This window comes from Physeter macrocephalus, chromosome 11 (genome assembly GCF_002837175.3).
Source record: "Physeter macrocephalus isolate SW-GA chromosome 11, ASM283717v5, whole genome shotgun sequence".
Taxonomy (NCBI): Eukaryota; Metazoa; Chordata; class Mammalia; order Artiodactyla; family Physeteridae; genus Physeter; species Physeter macrocephalus.
Window position 1 is genome coordinate 177,886,748 of NC_041224.1, and position 14,658 is coordinate 177,901,405.

A 14,658-nucleotide genomic window follows, 5' to 3' on the forward strand; every position below is an offset into this window, starting at 1 on the left:
AGGATCCCACATGCCGCGGAGCGGCCGGGCCCGTGAGCCATGGCCGCTGAGCCTGCGCGTCCGGAGCCTGTGCTCCGCAACGGGAGAGGTCACGACAGCGAGAGGCCCCCGTACCGCAAAAAAAAAAAAAAAAAAAGACTCAGCGGGCTGCCAGCGCTCCCCTGTGTAGGCCGTGGAGCCAGGGCCTACAACCCTGCCTCTGTAAGCGGGGCAGCAAGCCCAGCAGCCGGAGCCCAGGGTGGGAGGAGGCGAGCTCACTGCTGAGCCCCCCGGGGGCGCCGGTGAAGCCCACCTCTGCAGCCTGCGCTCTGACGCAGAGCCCCGCTGTCTCGCTCCAGGAGGTCAGACCCACTCTGCTGTGTTTGCTTTTCAGACAAGTGATGGAGCAGCAGCGCCAGGAGTCTCTAGAGAGAAGGGCCTCAGCCACAGGTGAGAGCTTCCCCAGCCTGTGCCCGGCTGGCGGCCCCTTCGCCAGGTGCTGCCAGGGACACACCGGGAACGCTGTGACCAGCTGCTGGTCGCACAGGCCTCAGCGCGACAGCCACGCCCAGTGAACGTGGGGAGACGAGGGAACGAGCAAGGGTGCGCGGATCAGCTCAGCTTGGTCCAGCCCTGCCCACCAGCCTCTGGTCCTGCCCCAACTCACCCCCTGGGTAGAGCGTGTCTCAGGCCCTGTACTAAGGACTGAGGACACGGCGGTGGACGAGGCAGGTGCACCCCCTGCCCCAGGGAGCTGACTGTCCAGCCAAGGACACAAACTAATGACCCTGGATCACCACGGGGCACATGCAGTTACCAAGTCAGTGCAGGGGTGGAGGCACGTGGAGGGGGCCCCAGCTGCCCTGGGGGTCAGAGGAGACCCCAGGGGAGGGGTGGCTTCAGTCCTGAACGGTGACTGGAACTCAGCACAGTAAAGCAGAGGGGTTTTCTGGAAAAGGGGAATGTTGATTAGTGAGTATGGGACTGCGTAACTTACAAAGTACTTTCACGTCCTTCGTTTCACTTCACTCTCTCGAGCCCTGTGAAGCAAGCAGGTGAATGTTTTCCTGTCTTACCGATGAGGACACCAGGCCCCAGCTGGTTGCAGAAGCCCCCACTCGTGGGGGTGCTGTCTGGTGCCGCCCCCTCTCAGCTAGGCTGCTGCACCCCTCGGGCTCCTGCCCCGCTCTGCCTCACCCCTGCGTTACTAATGCGGGTCTCACCCTGTCACCGGGTCGCCTTTCTCCATCACTCCTGAACAACCTGGGTCCTTGGCACGGGCTCCAGGTGCGCGGGCCCAGTCCCCGCAGACCCGCTGCCCTGCATACTGCCTCCCAGCGGCTCCTTCGGTTCCTGCAGGGCCTCCTCCTCCCTCGCACTCACTCACCCTTCACCAAACGTCACTCCCGCTCTTCTGTCCTGTCCCAGCACAGTCATTACTTCCCTCAGGAAGCCTTCCACGGACTTCTGGTCAGGTTGGAGCGCCTCCTCGTAGGCCAAGGTGGCGCTGTGCGCCTGCTCTTGGTGACACTCGTCACCCTGCCGCGGTGGCAGTTCTGCGTTCCTCCGTGTGATTGGTTTGCTGCTACCAGGCCATGAGCACTGTGAGCAGGGAGCCTGTGGCCGTCTGTCCCCAGCGCCCCGCACGGGGCCAGGCCTGCAGCGGAGGCCCGGGCGTTGGATGGTGGTCGGGGGACAGGGGACTGCCCAGCACGCAGCAGCGCTCCTGGCCAGATGCCCTGGTCTGCCCTGCGACCCCCAGCTGCCTGCTGCCGTCCCCAGAGGCCAAGGGGCAGTCACAGTTGTATCCTGGGGACTAACAATTGCTGATGCCGGGGGGGTGCTAGGCACTGAGGAGAAACAGAAGGAAAAAAAGACACAATTCGTGCCACCAAAGAGCTGCTTGTCCCACTGGAAGACCGCAGTTGAGCAAGAGAAAGTTAGCGGAGCTCAAGGGCTGTTAAGCAAGTATGTGACGCTGGGTCCAGCCCGGCCGCCGAATGTAGGGAGAGACTGGAACAACGCCAGGAGTATCCTGCGGGGGCTTCCTGGAAGAGGCCACCTTGAGCTGTTCCTCGTCCCTCAGGGGAGTAGGCTGCCCTCTGTCCCTGCTCCCGGGGAGGCGCCCGCTGGGGGCTGGGCACTCACTGAGCCCACTGTTGTTTCAGGACCCACCCTCCCAGCGGGGCACCCCTCCGCTGCAGCCGGCGCCCCCCTCTCGTGTAGCGGGCCTCCACCCCCACCCCCACCCCCTGTCCCGCCTCCACCCACAGGGGCCGCCCCGCCTCCCCCGCCCCCCCTGCCAGCCGGAGGAGCCCAGGGCGCCAGCCACGACGAGGGCTCCGTGTCCGGCCTGGCCGCCGCCCTGGCTGGGGCCAAGCTGAGAAGAGTCCCGCGGGTAAGTGTCCCGGGCTCCGGCAGGCGGGCGGGCAGGGAGGACCAGGCTGGGGGATGGGTTTCTAACTGGCGGAGGGGCGGACTCTTTCCCGCCGGTGGAGTGGGGCGGGGTGGGGGGGGGCGCAGCGCCGCCCTCCCCAGCCAGACGGCACCTCCCACCCCCTCGGTCACAGTTACCCGGTTACCGAGACCACTGGGACAGGGCTGCGTGTGAGCCGTAAGGTGCCTCCAGTTACGTAACCTGCTGCTGGTCCTTTACAAGCGAGGCAGGAGATCTCTGCCCTCGTAGATGAGGAAACCGAGGTGCAGGCATGAACAACTTGTTCAAAGCACACAGGTCATCAGTTGCCGTTTGGACTCAGGCCCTGGGTCTCCTACGTTTAAGTCCACCAGCTCCCTCAGGCTCAGCTGGCTATCCCAGCCTTCCGCAGTGTCCTGGGAGGTGGGGCTTTTAGAAGGCCGTGCGTGTGGCTGTGGGATTAGGAGCACGTGGGATACGGAACTGTGCCTCCTCCCCCCTCAAGCCACGCTGGCCTTGGCACGGGTGCTGACCGTGAGCCAGCGAACCTGGGGCGTGCCTGCAAACTGTGACCCTGCAGTCCTGGTCGCTCTCTGGACTCCAGCTCTGCCACCCGCAGGTGGGGTTGGGGGACTAGATGGCCTCGGCCTCTTCCAGCACTGCCATCACACGTGGGCCCGTCTCCCCTCGAGTGGCGTCCTGCCACGGACGCCAGACCGAAGCGTTTCGTCCTCTCCCCTTAGCCAGAAGATGCGTCCGGAGGCTCCAGTCCCAGCGGGACCTCGAAGTCTGACGCCAACCGGGCGAGCAGCGGGGGAGGAGGCGGCGGCCTCATGGAAGAAATGAACAAGCTGCTGGCCAAGAGGTGAGTGTGTAGGCTTCCCCCAAACCCAGCCACGTGTCAGGAGCTCCTGTTCCTCGGTGGAAAGGAGAAGCCTCGCCTGGCCCCAGGACCCACCGTCCCCTGGGTTCAGCCAAGCAGGGGGGACTGTTCGTCGTGTGTTCCCTTCTGCCGTGGTCAGTCTGAGACATCAGCCAAAAGGAGTTCTCTCAACTCTAAATCCTTCCTCATTTCAGTTTAACAAGTATTCGTTGAAACATCTGCCACATATGAGCCTTGTCCTGAGCAGAGAGAAATTTGGAGATCGTTTCAGAGATAAATTCCGAGGGAAAAGAGGCGTAGTCCCAGCGGTGAACGTAGGATGAAGGGGCCCGTCCTGTGGGGGCCCTTGTGGAGGACTCAGGAGAAGGGGAGCCGAGGTGGCAGGGGCCCAGAGGACGTTACCCCTCGGGGACGGAGCAGCAGTTCCCTCCCCATCGTGCTCGGCTCCGCGGCCGCCGCCTCCGTCCTCACCAGCACACGTGCCTCCAGCTTGCCCAAGGCCATCAGCCTGTCACTACGGCTCTTGGTTGTTCCCCAGCTGAACTGCAGGCAGATGGAGAGATCAGACAGCTCCCTCTCGGAAGGGTCTTACTTGTAAACGTGGTGTGGCAGCGGGAGTGCCCTGACGGGGTCCCAGGGCCATGGCTCACCCGGGCGCCAGAGGAGCCGGGAGTGGGCCTCACCTGTCGCACTCTCCTTGTTGTCCAAGAAAAGCAGCGGCGGGGGCCTTGCTCCCCCGTGACCCCTTCTGCCTTCTCTCAGTCTCCAGGCTCTTCCTGCTGCCTCCATGGCGGCTGACCCCGGGCGAGCGCTTTCTGTGCTGGGTCTTCAGTAAACCCACACGGCCCTGCGAGGACACGGGGGAGACAGAGGCCCCCAGAGTGCAGGTAGCTGGTCTGGCACATCTCGGCGGGGCCGGCCCAGGGCCCTGTGTGCCCAGCAAGGGAGGGCACGGGGAGGGGAGCAGCCAGGTGGGTCCACGCGCTGTGACTAGGGGTGAGCCGGTGACTGCAGCTGAACAGTGCAGAGCAGCTCCAGGGAGCCGGGGTGCTTCACGGAGGAGGTTCCGCGTGTCCTCTGGGCCGAGGCAGCAGAGGAGGAGCAGAGGTGGGTGCGGTGGGCGGAGTTACACTACCTGGCGAGGCTGAGACACCCCCGCCAGAGCCCAGGACCTGGAGGAGGCGGACCAGAACGCAGGCTAGAGGGGAGGGCCTTGTGTGCAGGTGCGTTAGAGTCCATTCCAGAGGGGCCTCGCATAAAAATAGAAGATTCTTTAAAAAAGAAGGTGTTCACACTCTCCCCAGGTCCAACACCAATGCGTTCCCAGTAACTGCTTGGCCTAGATGGTTTAGACCAAACGGAGAGGAAGTTTCTGAGAACAGGAAAAGGCCGGTGTGCCAAGAGCCAGTGAGACGCCGGAAGCTGGTGGCAGAGCCGGGCCCACCGAGAGCACTCACCCTGCACGACCGGCAAGGGGCGGTCACGCTGCTCTTTGAAGGCCACCTCGGCGCAGGATGCTGGGTGGAGCCTACAAGGAGGTGCACTCAGGGCTGCTTTTTTTCTAAAGAAGTTCTCTACTTCCACTTTGTACAGACAGCTAATTCTCTATCTTAATCAGCTTGCGATGCTGTAAAAAAAAATCATGATGCATGTCTTATAAACAGAATTTTATTTCTCACAGTTCTAGATAAGTCCAAGACTACGGCACTGACAAATGCAGTGTCTGGTGAGAGCCCACTGCCTGCTTCATAAATGGCCATCTCTTTGCTGTGCCCTCACATGGTGAAAGGAGCAGAGAGCTCTCTGGGGTCTCTTTTATTTATTGATTTTTGGGGGGCTAGGGTCTTGTTAAAGCCCTTTTTTTTGTTGTTCAATCGGGGTATAGTTGTTTTGCAATGTTGTGTTAGTTTCTACTGTACAGCAAAGTGCAGTTCCCAGTGCCGTACAGCAGGTTCTTATTACCTATTTTATACGTATTAGTGTACACATGTCAATCCCAGTCTCCCAATTCATCCCACCCCCTCTTCTCCCCTTGGTGTCCATACGTTTGTTCTCTACGTCTGTGTCTCTATTTCTGCCTTGCAAACAGGTTCGTCTGTACCATTTTTCTAGATTACACGTATACGCGTTTAATATACGGTATTTGTTTTTCTCTTCCTGACTTACTAGTCTCTGGGTCCATCCACGTTTCTACAAATGACCCCATTTCGTTCCTTTTTATTGGGGCTTCTTTTTCTTACCTGTCGAACAAGCATAGTAACAGAGCTTAGCTGATCAAAGGTCCTTGCGGCGTTGCTGCCTCCTCAGGTGCTGAGGCCTGTCCCGGCCGCGACCAGGCGGGGGAACCGTGTCGCTGTGAGCTGCTCGATGCCGAGCGTGTCCACAGACACTCAGCCCAGGGAATCTTCACAGGCCTGCAGGGCCCGGTCTGCTGGGTATCCGGGAAAGGTTAAGCGCAGGCTCTGCGTAGGAGCAGAGTGTCACGGGCTCGGTGGCGGTAGCGGGCCAGGCAGGAGCTGGTGGCGCCCGCACGCGGCGTTGGGAGTGAAGACGGGCCAGGCAGCCCAGAAGCAAAGTGCAGAGCCAGAGCTGAGCCGGCGCGCTGTCATGAGGAAGAAGTCGGGGACGGGTCCCGGGTTTCTGGGCAGTGCCATAGGTGGGTGGACCTGCCCTTCCCGGATGAGAAGATGAGGAAGGAGCCCCCGGTGGCCGGTCCCTAGACGGGGACAGCCAGCCGGTGGCCCTCACCCCCGCCAGGCCAGCTTCCCGGAATCTTGACGGACAGCTCACCTCGTGAGCTCCGAGAGCTTTGTGTTCTGGCGGCTTCACTGAGTTGAGAACCCCCAGGGCCGGATCTTTGGAGAGTAGGAAGGGGTATGTGTGTAGATTTGGGAATTAGCCAGAGGTAGGCCACCACTGAGGCCGGAAAAGAGCAGCGAGTTTTCAGAGTGTCTGAGAAGGGGGCTCATCCCTGCGGGGAGGTGCGCGCCGTGACTAGAGGGCGTCTGTTGGGTTCTTTCCTTCCTGAGCACATGCCGCTCTTCGTGGTGTCCAGGTCGGGGAGGACATGGCTGCTGAGCTCTGCGGTAGGAGGAGCTTTAGGGTGATAGGGAAAGGCTTCCTCCGCCGTCCCGCAGGCGGCCTGCAGACGGGATGCCCCCAGCCTGACCTGTGGCGGGGGCAGCTCTCCTGCCCTTTGTGGCCAGGCCTTGAGCGTCCTGGGAGAACAGCGGCCACCTGGCCGAGCCCAGGTCCCCGGGGACCTGGACAGGGTGCGGACCAACCTCCTCAGCCTTCAGGTGCTGCAGACAGAGATGGGGTGCCCCCCACCCGCCCAGCCAGACCAGTTTTGTGTCCAGCGTCCTGGGACCAGCAGAGAAGGCCTCGACACTCACCCGGGCATCGCCACGGGCCAGATGGGTGCCTGGACAAGTCACCTCCTTCGCACGAAACAGGGGTCAGACCCCAGCACCGAGTCTCTGAGGACCAAGCTGTGTCTGCACAGAGGCGGCGTCTGCTCTGTGTGGAAACCTTCAGGGCTGATTGTATCTTCTCCCTCCTTGTGTTAGGAGAAAAGCAGCCTCCCAGACAGACAAGCCGGCTGATAAAAAGGAAGACGAAAGCCAAACGGTAAGCACACCCCACGGCCAGCCCACCCCGGCTTCCCCGGATGTGTGAACAGACCAGGCCTGCGGGACACCATGTTTGGACATACACTTGGTAGATACTTTGCTGGGTGATTTGTAGGAGGGCAGGGGGACAGGGGGGACAGGAGGGGGTGGGGCAGGGGGACAGGGGGGACAGGAGGGGGTGGTGCAGGGGAACAGGGTCTGTGGGCGCTCATGTCCGTCCCCGCTGCACCGGGTGGCAGGCCTGTGCTCACTGAGCATCTAGCAGACACTGCTCTGCTTTGGAGCTCGCAGCCTCATAGGGAAGGCAGGTAAGAGGCAGAGAAGCAGGACCTGCCTGGGGGCGCCTTGAGGGAAAGGCCTGGAGGCTGGGGAGCTCAGAGGGGCCAGCAGACAGATCTCCTCAAGGGACTCGGGGGTTGGAGAGTACAATCGCAGTAGGCAATGTCTGCTTGGAGACCAGGGCGGTTATTATTTTCAAATTACTTCTGTTCTGGAAAGGCTTCACTTGAGTCCGTCAATTCCAGCAGGAGCCGCAGGTGAGCTGGGCAGAGGAACCCGGCGCTCTGGCTCTTGTCCTGAGGGGGTCCTGGAGCCGAGTCTATCCACACCGATTCCAAGCACCCGCCGCCACTTAGGGTGGCTGACACTCTTTCCCTCTGTGTCAAGCTTTCCCTGTGAAAATAGACTCCTACTGAAACGGCTAAGTTTAGACCTTAGCTACAGATGGCATACAGGTTGCATCTCGGTGGCAGGAGACAGAAGAAATATTACAACCACGAGGCGCCAGGGTACCGTGCCACCCCCGTCAGCAGGGCGAGGCTTACCGGGTGTGACCCCAGGGCTCCAGCCCAGCCAGCGGTCCTCCCTTCCCCTGATCCCCCGCCTGGCACATACAGTCCCCTCGGCCGCAGCAGCTAACTCCTCCTCGGCCTGCGCTTCTCTGCGTAAACAGTACTCCCTGAGAAACAGGCTCCCGACCTCCAGGCTAGTGAGGCTCTCTACTCCTTGGGCCCTGGGCCCCTCTCCCCACCATGCGTCTCCTCTGCCCTCAGCACACACGTTTTTGCTTGTTCAGGCTCGCTCTTTCCTGCTGGATCGTGAGCCGTGTGAGGACCAGGCGTGCATATTCCACTGTCCCCACGCCTTGCACAGAGTATGGAGTTCATCCAGCTAACTCCCCACCAATTTCTCAAACTGCAGAGGCCTGGCTGGCCAGGAGCCCAGGAATAATTACAGGCCTCCAAAGGCAGCGGCCAGTTCCCGCCATCACAGCTCCAGCCCCCATACCCGACCTCCCTACTCCCTGGTCTCCAGAAAGAGTGGGTTTCAAATCCCAGGGACCCAGGAGAAATCTTTGTCCCCAAGGGTAGAGTTTTCTTCCTCTGACTCCCCTTTTTCTTTTCCTTCCTTTCCTTTTTTAAGAAGCCGCCTGGCCACTGGGAGTTCTGTTTGCCTTGGTCCCCCGCAGTCAGGAGGCCCTGCCCGCCCAGGAGCAGCCTCTTCCAGGGCAGGGCTAGGGCAGTTCCACACACCAGAGCAGGTGCCGTGTGGACGGAGACACTGGAGACTGGCTTTTCTTCCTTTTTTTTTTCTCTTTTTTTTTTTTTTTGTTTTTTGGCCACGCTGTGTAGCTTGCGGGATCTGAGTTCCCCGCCCAGGGACTGAACCCGGGCCCTCAGCAGTGAGAGCACCGAGTCCTAACCACTGGACCGCCAGGAATTCCCTGACTTCTTTTTTATACTTTTCAGTGTTTTCCAGATCCTCTTCTTTGAACGTGTACTAGGTTTATAGTTAATGAGAAACAAATAAGCATTAGTTAAAGAAGGGAAACGCCCCAAATGTGGAGTCAGATGGCTCAGGCGGGTGCTCTGCCACTTGCTGGCCACAGGCCAATTATGTCACTGCTCTAAGGACGTGTTCCATGGCATGAAAACACAGCCCCCAGGCGCTGGGCCGGCAGCCCCGGGGCTCTACAGCGGGGGCAGGGGTGCAGGCACAGAGCCCCGTGCTCTGGGAGGGAGGATTCTTAGTAACTGTTTTTGAAATAATAATAGGATGACACTAAAAACAACTTTCTGATTTTTTTCCGTTACTCTAACTTCACCCATAATGACTTTCATTCTTGCCTGTTTCCTCTGGGCCCTGGTCCCCACGCATATGTGTTGATTTATATAATTTCATTTATTCCACTCCCTCTTTAAACGAGAGCCCTCAGGAGACTTGTCCTGAGACCCACGCCTAGCGCATTCTTTTGCCCCTGGACCAGCAACTCCCGGGTTCATTCAGTCACCGCACAGATGCAGGGTGGGGGGTTCCTGATAGGTCTGATGGGTGCCAGGTCTGCTTTGGCGCGGGGACCGGGCGTGCGCAGTCGTGGTCCTGGCTCGCACGGGCTCGCGCTAGGTGCAGCGGGCGTGGTGGGTCCTGATTGGAGCGCTGAGCCTGGAGTCCTGGCCCTGGACTCCAGGGGCGCACGAGAGCCCTCACCCCAGGGCTCGGATGGGCCAGGTGGGAAGCAGAGTTGGCGTGGGCAGCGGCAGAGAGCGATTCTTGGCTTTGGTCAGCATTATCCTAGCTCCGTCTCGCCAGGTCGGCCGGCTGTCTGGTCCAAAGCTCCGGGTAGCAGCTGTATGTGTTTTGCTTGAGAAAAATGGAGGAATTATGATTACTTAATAAATGCCATTTTCCTAAGAGTGTAGAACCTTTCCAAAATATTTGTGATAATAAACGTCAGCTTGTATTACTGCTGCATTACTCACCTCCATTACAAGTGTCGCCACAGACTTATTCCACGGGCAGAGCAGACACGCGCGGGCCGCCTTCGTGGGGCCCTGCTGGGAGCCAGGCGCCGGGCGTCCTGGGTGGATAGGACACGGCCTCTGTGCTCAAGGGAGGGCAGAGACGGAGCACCAGGGCCCCGAGCCCTGCGAGAGCTCCCAGGACAGGCGGCATTTGCCCCGAGCTCTGAGAGGAGTGGGCGTGCAGGACAGAGACGTGCAGCGGCCGTGTCTGGGGGTTGGTGGGGCACACGGGCAGGCGGCCGGAGGCTCGGGGCTCCGCCTGGCCCACCGGTCAGCAACATTGATGAACTTGGAGGGTGGTCGGGCTAAAGATAACCTTTAGAGCATTCTGAATTCTTTTTTTTTTTTTTTTTTTTTTTAATTTTTGGCTGTGTTGGGCCTTTTTTGCTGCACGCGGGCTTTCTCTAGTTGTGGGAGCGGGGGCTAGTCTTCGTTGCGGTGCGCGGGCTTCTCGCTGCGGTGGCTTCTCTCGTTGCGGAGCGCGGGCTCTAGGCGCGCGGGCTTCAGTAGTTGTGGCTCGTGGGCTCTAGAGTGCAGGCTCAGTAGTTGTGGCGCATGGGCTTAGTTGCTCTGGGGCATGTGGGATCTTCCCGGACCAGGGCTCGAACCCGTGTCCCCTGCATTGGCAGGCGGATTCTTAACCACTGCGCCACCAGGGAAGCCCCTATATTCTAAATTCTTAACGCTTCCTCGTCTCCTGTCAAAGAGAAGTGAAGTGCCGGGGTCTCTAGGACTCAGGCTGTGTCCGTGCCCAGCCTTGACCAGCAGGGCTGACCGGAAGTGGGCTCCTCCCAGGGCTGCGGAAGAGTCCCGGTGGACACGGGGTGGCAGCGCCTCGTGAGGGACAGTGAGTCTGTGGGTAGCGCCAGGCCCGGGGTCCAGGCCACGTCCACTGTGTCTCCCTGCAGCCTTCTCCTTCCCTGACTTCCGTGGGGTGGACCACCTCCCCACCACGACCTGGGGTTTTCATTGGTGAATCGTATTTGTTGTTGCAATGATTATAAAAATAACATATGTTCATTGGCTAATTTGGAAAACAGGTTTTCTAGATGACCTGGCCCAAAGGTCCCCCACCCAGCCGGCCTTCCTAAGCAGGCCGACAGCAGAGCCTTTCTCTTCCGTTTCAGGAAGAGCCGAGCACCTCTCCATCTCCGGGGACCCGAGCAGCCAGCCAGCCCCCCAACTCCTCAGGTAAGGCGCACCGCCCTGCCGGCACCAGCACGGGGTCTTAGCACAGGAGGGGCTCTTACAGGAAGGCGATCTGACCCTACTGCCTCACTTTACGGTGAGCAGAGAGGCTGCGCTGGTGGGGGGCTCCCCGCCGTCTTCGCGGCCTGCGCGCTGAGCCTGAGCAGGGGCAGCCTGGAGGAAAGACCGCCCAGTCTAAGCCTCGCGTCTCCCAGCCGGCCTGCCGGCACCTACCGAGTGCTGTGGGAGATTGTGCCCTGGGCTCAGGTTCCCGGCCTTGGGCCCGTGCTCCGAAGAGGAGCGTGTAAATGTCACGTGCCTGCTCCCTGCAAAACGCCAGCGTGACCCATGTTACAGTGATTACCAGTGAGGCTTGCTCACTGAGAAGTCAACCAGACAAGGCCGTCCTGAGCCCTGCTCAGAAATCCCCCAGTCTGAGCTCTGGAACGGGGGGATGCGATTCGAAGGGTGCCTTGAGGCTCTACGGTGGGAAGAAGCCACTGCAGTCAGTCGCTCGTCCAACATTTCAGTGTCTGCTCTGAGCCAGGCCTGTGCTCCTGAGCACGTGGTGCAGTGCAGGGTTGGGAGAGGCGGAGGGGAAGTAGCACCCCCCCACCCCCGCCGGCCAGTGGAGGGAAGCTCTTGCCAGGTGTTGGCTGCTCGCTGGGACACGGCTCTGCCCCGCACGGGCCTAGCGTCCTGACTCTGTTGGCGCGTCTGCCTCCCTCGCGAGGCTGTGGTCTGTGTCCTCTCCTTCTCAGGCAGTGCCACCGCAGTTCTTGGTGAGTGACCGCATGAACACCTCACATCCCGGTGGATGGGTTACGTGTTTCTCAGTCTAGGAGGTTGAGGCTCAGTGTGTTTAAGTGGTTTCCTCCAGGCTGCATGCCTGGACCCTGGGCGTGGTCCCAGCTCTCGTACCTGCCCTGCAGGCCAGCGTGGGTCCGTGGCCGGCACAGTCTCCAGGCCGGCCCCCTGCTGCCCCAGGGCTTTTTCCTTCTGCCTCTCTGCGCATCCTGCAAAGTCAGTGAATTCTGTCCAGCTCAACAAATCTCTTGAAGTAAAGGGAAATGTAGTTTAACACCACTTAAAAAAGAAAAAGGAAAGACAAGTCAACTTTCAAGCCCAGGTTGGGAAAGAACCAGCTGCAGTGTCGGGGGGAAACCAAGGAGTCAGGGGACAGGGGGTGCACGTGGGTCATGGGCCTGGCCCCTGAAAGCGAACGTGGACCCCGGGCTGCCCTGAGAGTGTCCTGGTGGGGGGCCCTCCTGTGCCCTGCTCGGCCCACTGCTGGAGTCACAGGTCGCCTCTAGAAGTCGTAGTTAAGAGGTTCCCTGACCAGTTGGCTCACATTCCAAGGAGAGGCCCAGTCGTGGTGAGGGGACTCGAAGCCAGGCCACAGGTCAAGGTCACCCGAGTCGAGGGAACAGAGGCTCACGTCCTGAGGCGGGGAGACGCCAGGTGACAGCAGGGCCATCTACACCCTGCCAGGGCCGCCTGGGCCAAAGGGGACTGGAATAAGGAACCGGGTCTCAGCTGTGACGGGGGAGCACGGGTGGGGCCTCCTGCCCGGGACGCTGCGGGATGGGAGGCCAGTGAGCGCCCTCCCAGCGCCCTCTGAGGCGCCTCATCCATGACGTGAACCGACAGAGGCCGGCCGGAAGCCCTGGGAGCGGAGCAGCTCGGCGGAGAAGCCCGTGTCCTCCTTGCTGTCCAGGTGAGCTGCCCCGGGAAGGCTGGCCCTGCGCCCGGGTCGGTGGGCCCAGGCGGGCGACGGCGCCAGCTCACCTCTCTGTTCCATTCCGTTCCACTGCGCAGAACCCCGTCTGTGGCCAAGAGCCCCGAAGCTAAGAGCCCCCTTCAGTCGCAGCCTCACTCTAGGTACCGAGCCGCCCTGCCTCTGGGGCCTCCTTTGTCCCCTGCCCGTGACTAACACCCCGGATCCCACCGTGTCCTGTCATCTAACAGTCGGCTCTGGGAAAGGGTGCTCTGTGCTTCGCCAGCTGCTTCCGGTCTTTTCCTAGACAGAGGGCCCGAAGCCAGGGGAGGGGGGTGACTGTCCAGAGAGGCAGCGAGGTGGAGCCGGGGTCGAATCCCTGCTCTGGCCTCGCTAACTGTGACACCGGGCCAGCCAGGGGACCTCTCGGAGCCTCCACGCCTCCCCCGCGCCACGAGGAGGTCTCTTCATCCCTCGCACGGGGTGGCCATGTGTGGACGGCAGCTGGACACGGGACGTCTTCAGCAGCCCTGGCTGCACCCCACAGCTCAAGATCCCGGGGGCTGGCCCGGCGCCCCACCTCCTCCCCTTCCTCTGCCTTTTCCCCAGAGATACGCTGACCATATTTCCCAAACCAAAAGCTGATGTGATAACAGGATGGGTTGTTTGAAACTGAGGTCGCCCAAAAAATCACAGAGACAGTCACACAGTAACCGTGGGCCAAGTGTGGCCTGAATTTGCAGGCTTCTAGAATCCGTACTAAGAAATGTCTTCTGTGCCCGTCACACATTGGAGGGGAACAGCCCAAATCCCAGAGCAGGGGGAGTTTGAGCCTGGTCTTGCCAAATCAAACGAGGTGACCAGAGAGAGCTCCAGCCGGCCCAGCAGGAATGGCAATGACAGGCGCGGGTGAACGGGGATGAGGGGTCTTGGCGGCAGCCGGGATTTGTGGGGGGCCTCTGTCAGCCAGGCTCTGAGCTGGGCCCTGCAGGTCCCTGCCTGCGAGGAGCTCACTTTCCTGTTGGAAAGGCCTGCAAATAAGACAACTGTGAGTTCTGAGAGGTGCTCTGGGGAAGACATAGAGGGCTGCGTGGTGGACGGTGCCGGGGACAGGGGTGCTTTAGCGAGTGGGCCTCTCAGAGGTGGCATTTGAGTTGACCCAGATGAGAGGGAGCCTGCCCCGTGGAGATCGTGGGGCCGGCCCTCCAGGCTGAAGGAGTGGTAAGTGCTAAGGCCCTGAGCCTGCCACCAGTCTGGCAAGTTCAAGGAGCAGAAAGCAGGCCACTGTGGCTGGCAAGCGGTCGGACGTGGGGGAGCAGAGGGAGGCACACTTAGAGGGGCAGGAAGGAGCCGCACGGTGAGAAGTGTGGGCTGTGCTCTGCGCGCGGGCCCCAGTCTCCGCGCTCTGAGCGAAGGGCGCCGCGATGGACTCGCTCTCTGGGCAGCTCGCTCTGCCTGTGGAGCGAGAGGTGGGGCGGAGCCGGGCAGGAGCCAGAGCAGCCGGGAAGGCGAGGCGGCCGGGCCTGACCTGCAGCCCCCAGCAGAGCTAGCTGCTTCCTGGTCGTGGAATAAGGACGGGCGGCCAAGTTCTGAGTGGCCAGGCGTCCCTCACAGGGCAAGAGCGTTGTCTAGGGCATTCCCACACGTAAGGGGGCTCTCCGGCTCCGAGCCAGAGCGCTTCTCCAGACTCACAGGTGGGGCGGGTGCCGCAGGGCTCACAGCTGTCGGGCTCACCATCGGGGGGACTGTCCGGGTCTGCAGATGGGGGGACCGAGGCCCAGAGAGGTGAAGCGGTTTGTCCAGATGACCGGAAAATTGCTCTTGGAACAGGGCCTTGAAACTACAGGATGGGTGTGACAGATCCAGGGATCTCAGGCCGGACCTCTTTCCGCATCAGGACCCAAAGTTACTTACAGACTCAGTCAGGACCACATTTATTGAGTCTCTTTGTGGAGTCCATCCAAGAGGGGTGGGTGCAGGAGCACTTTCTTTTTCTTTTCCTTTTTTTTTTTTTTTTTTTTTTTGCGGTACGCGGGCCTCTC

At 60.7% G+C, this 14,658-nt stretch overlaps 1 protein-coding gene across 6 annotated transcripts in view; it reads left to right on the forward strand.

The window, feature by feature from the left end:
* The window catches only part of EVL (Enah/Vasp-like), a 162,188-nt gene that overhangs the window by 142,706 nt on the left and 4,824 nt on the right, over positions 1–14,658 (forward strand). For 3 of the 6 annotated variants that reach the window (XM_028496387.2, XM_028496386.2, XM_007109077.3), the window contains exons 5-11: positions 374–429; positions 2,148–2,377; positions 3,139–3,260; positions 6,848–6,908; positions 10,839–10,902; positions 12,550–12,616; positions 12,718–12,780. In XM_028496387.2, coding sequence (XP_028352188.1) covers positions 374–429; positions 2,148–2,377; positions 3,139–3,260; positions 6,848–6,908; positions 10,839–10,902; positions 12,550–12,616; positions 12,718–12,780 — 663 coding nt within the window. The remainder of the gene's footprint in view (positions 1–373; positions 430–2,147; positions 2,378–3,138; positions 3,261–6,847; positions 6,909–10,838; positions 10,903–12,549; positions 12,617–12,717; positions 12,781–14,658) is intronic. The other 3 variants (XM_055088713.1, XM_055088714.1, XM_028496388.2) reach the window with 2 other exon arrangements.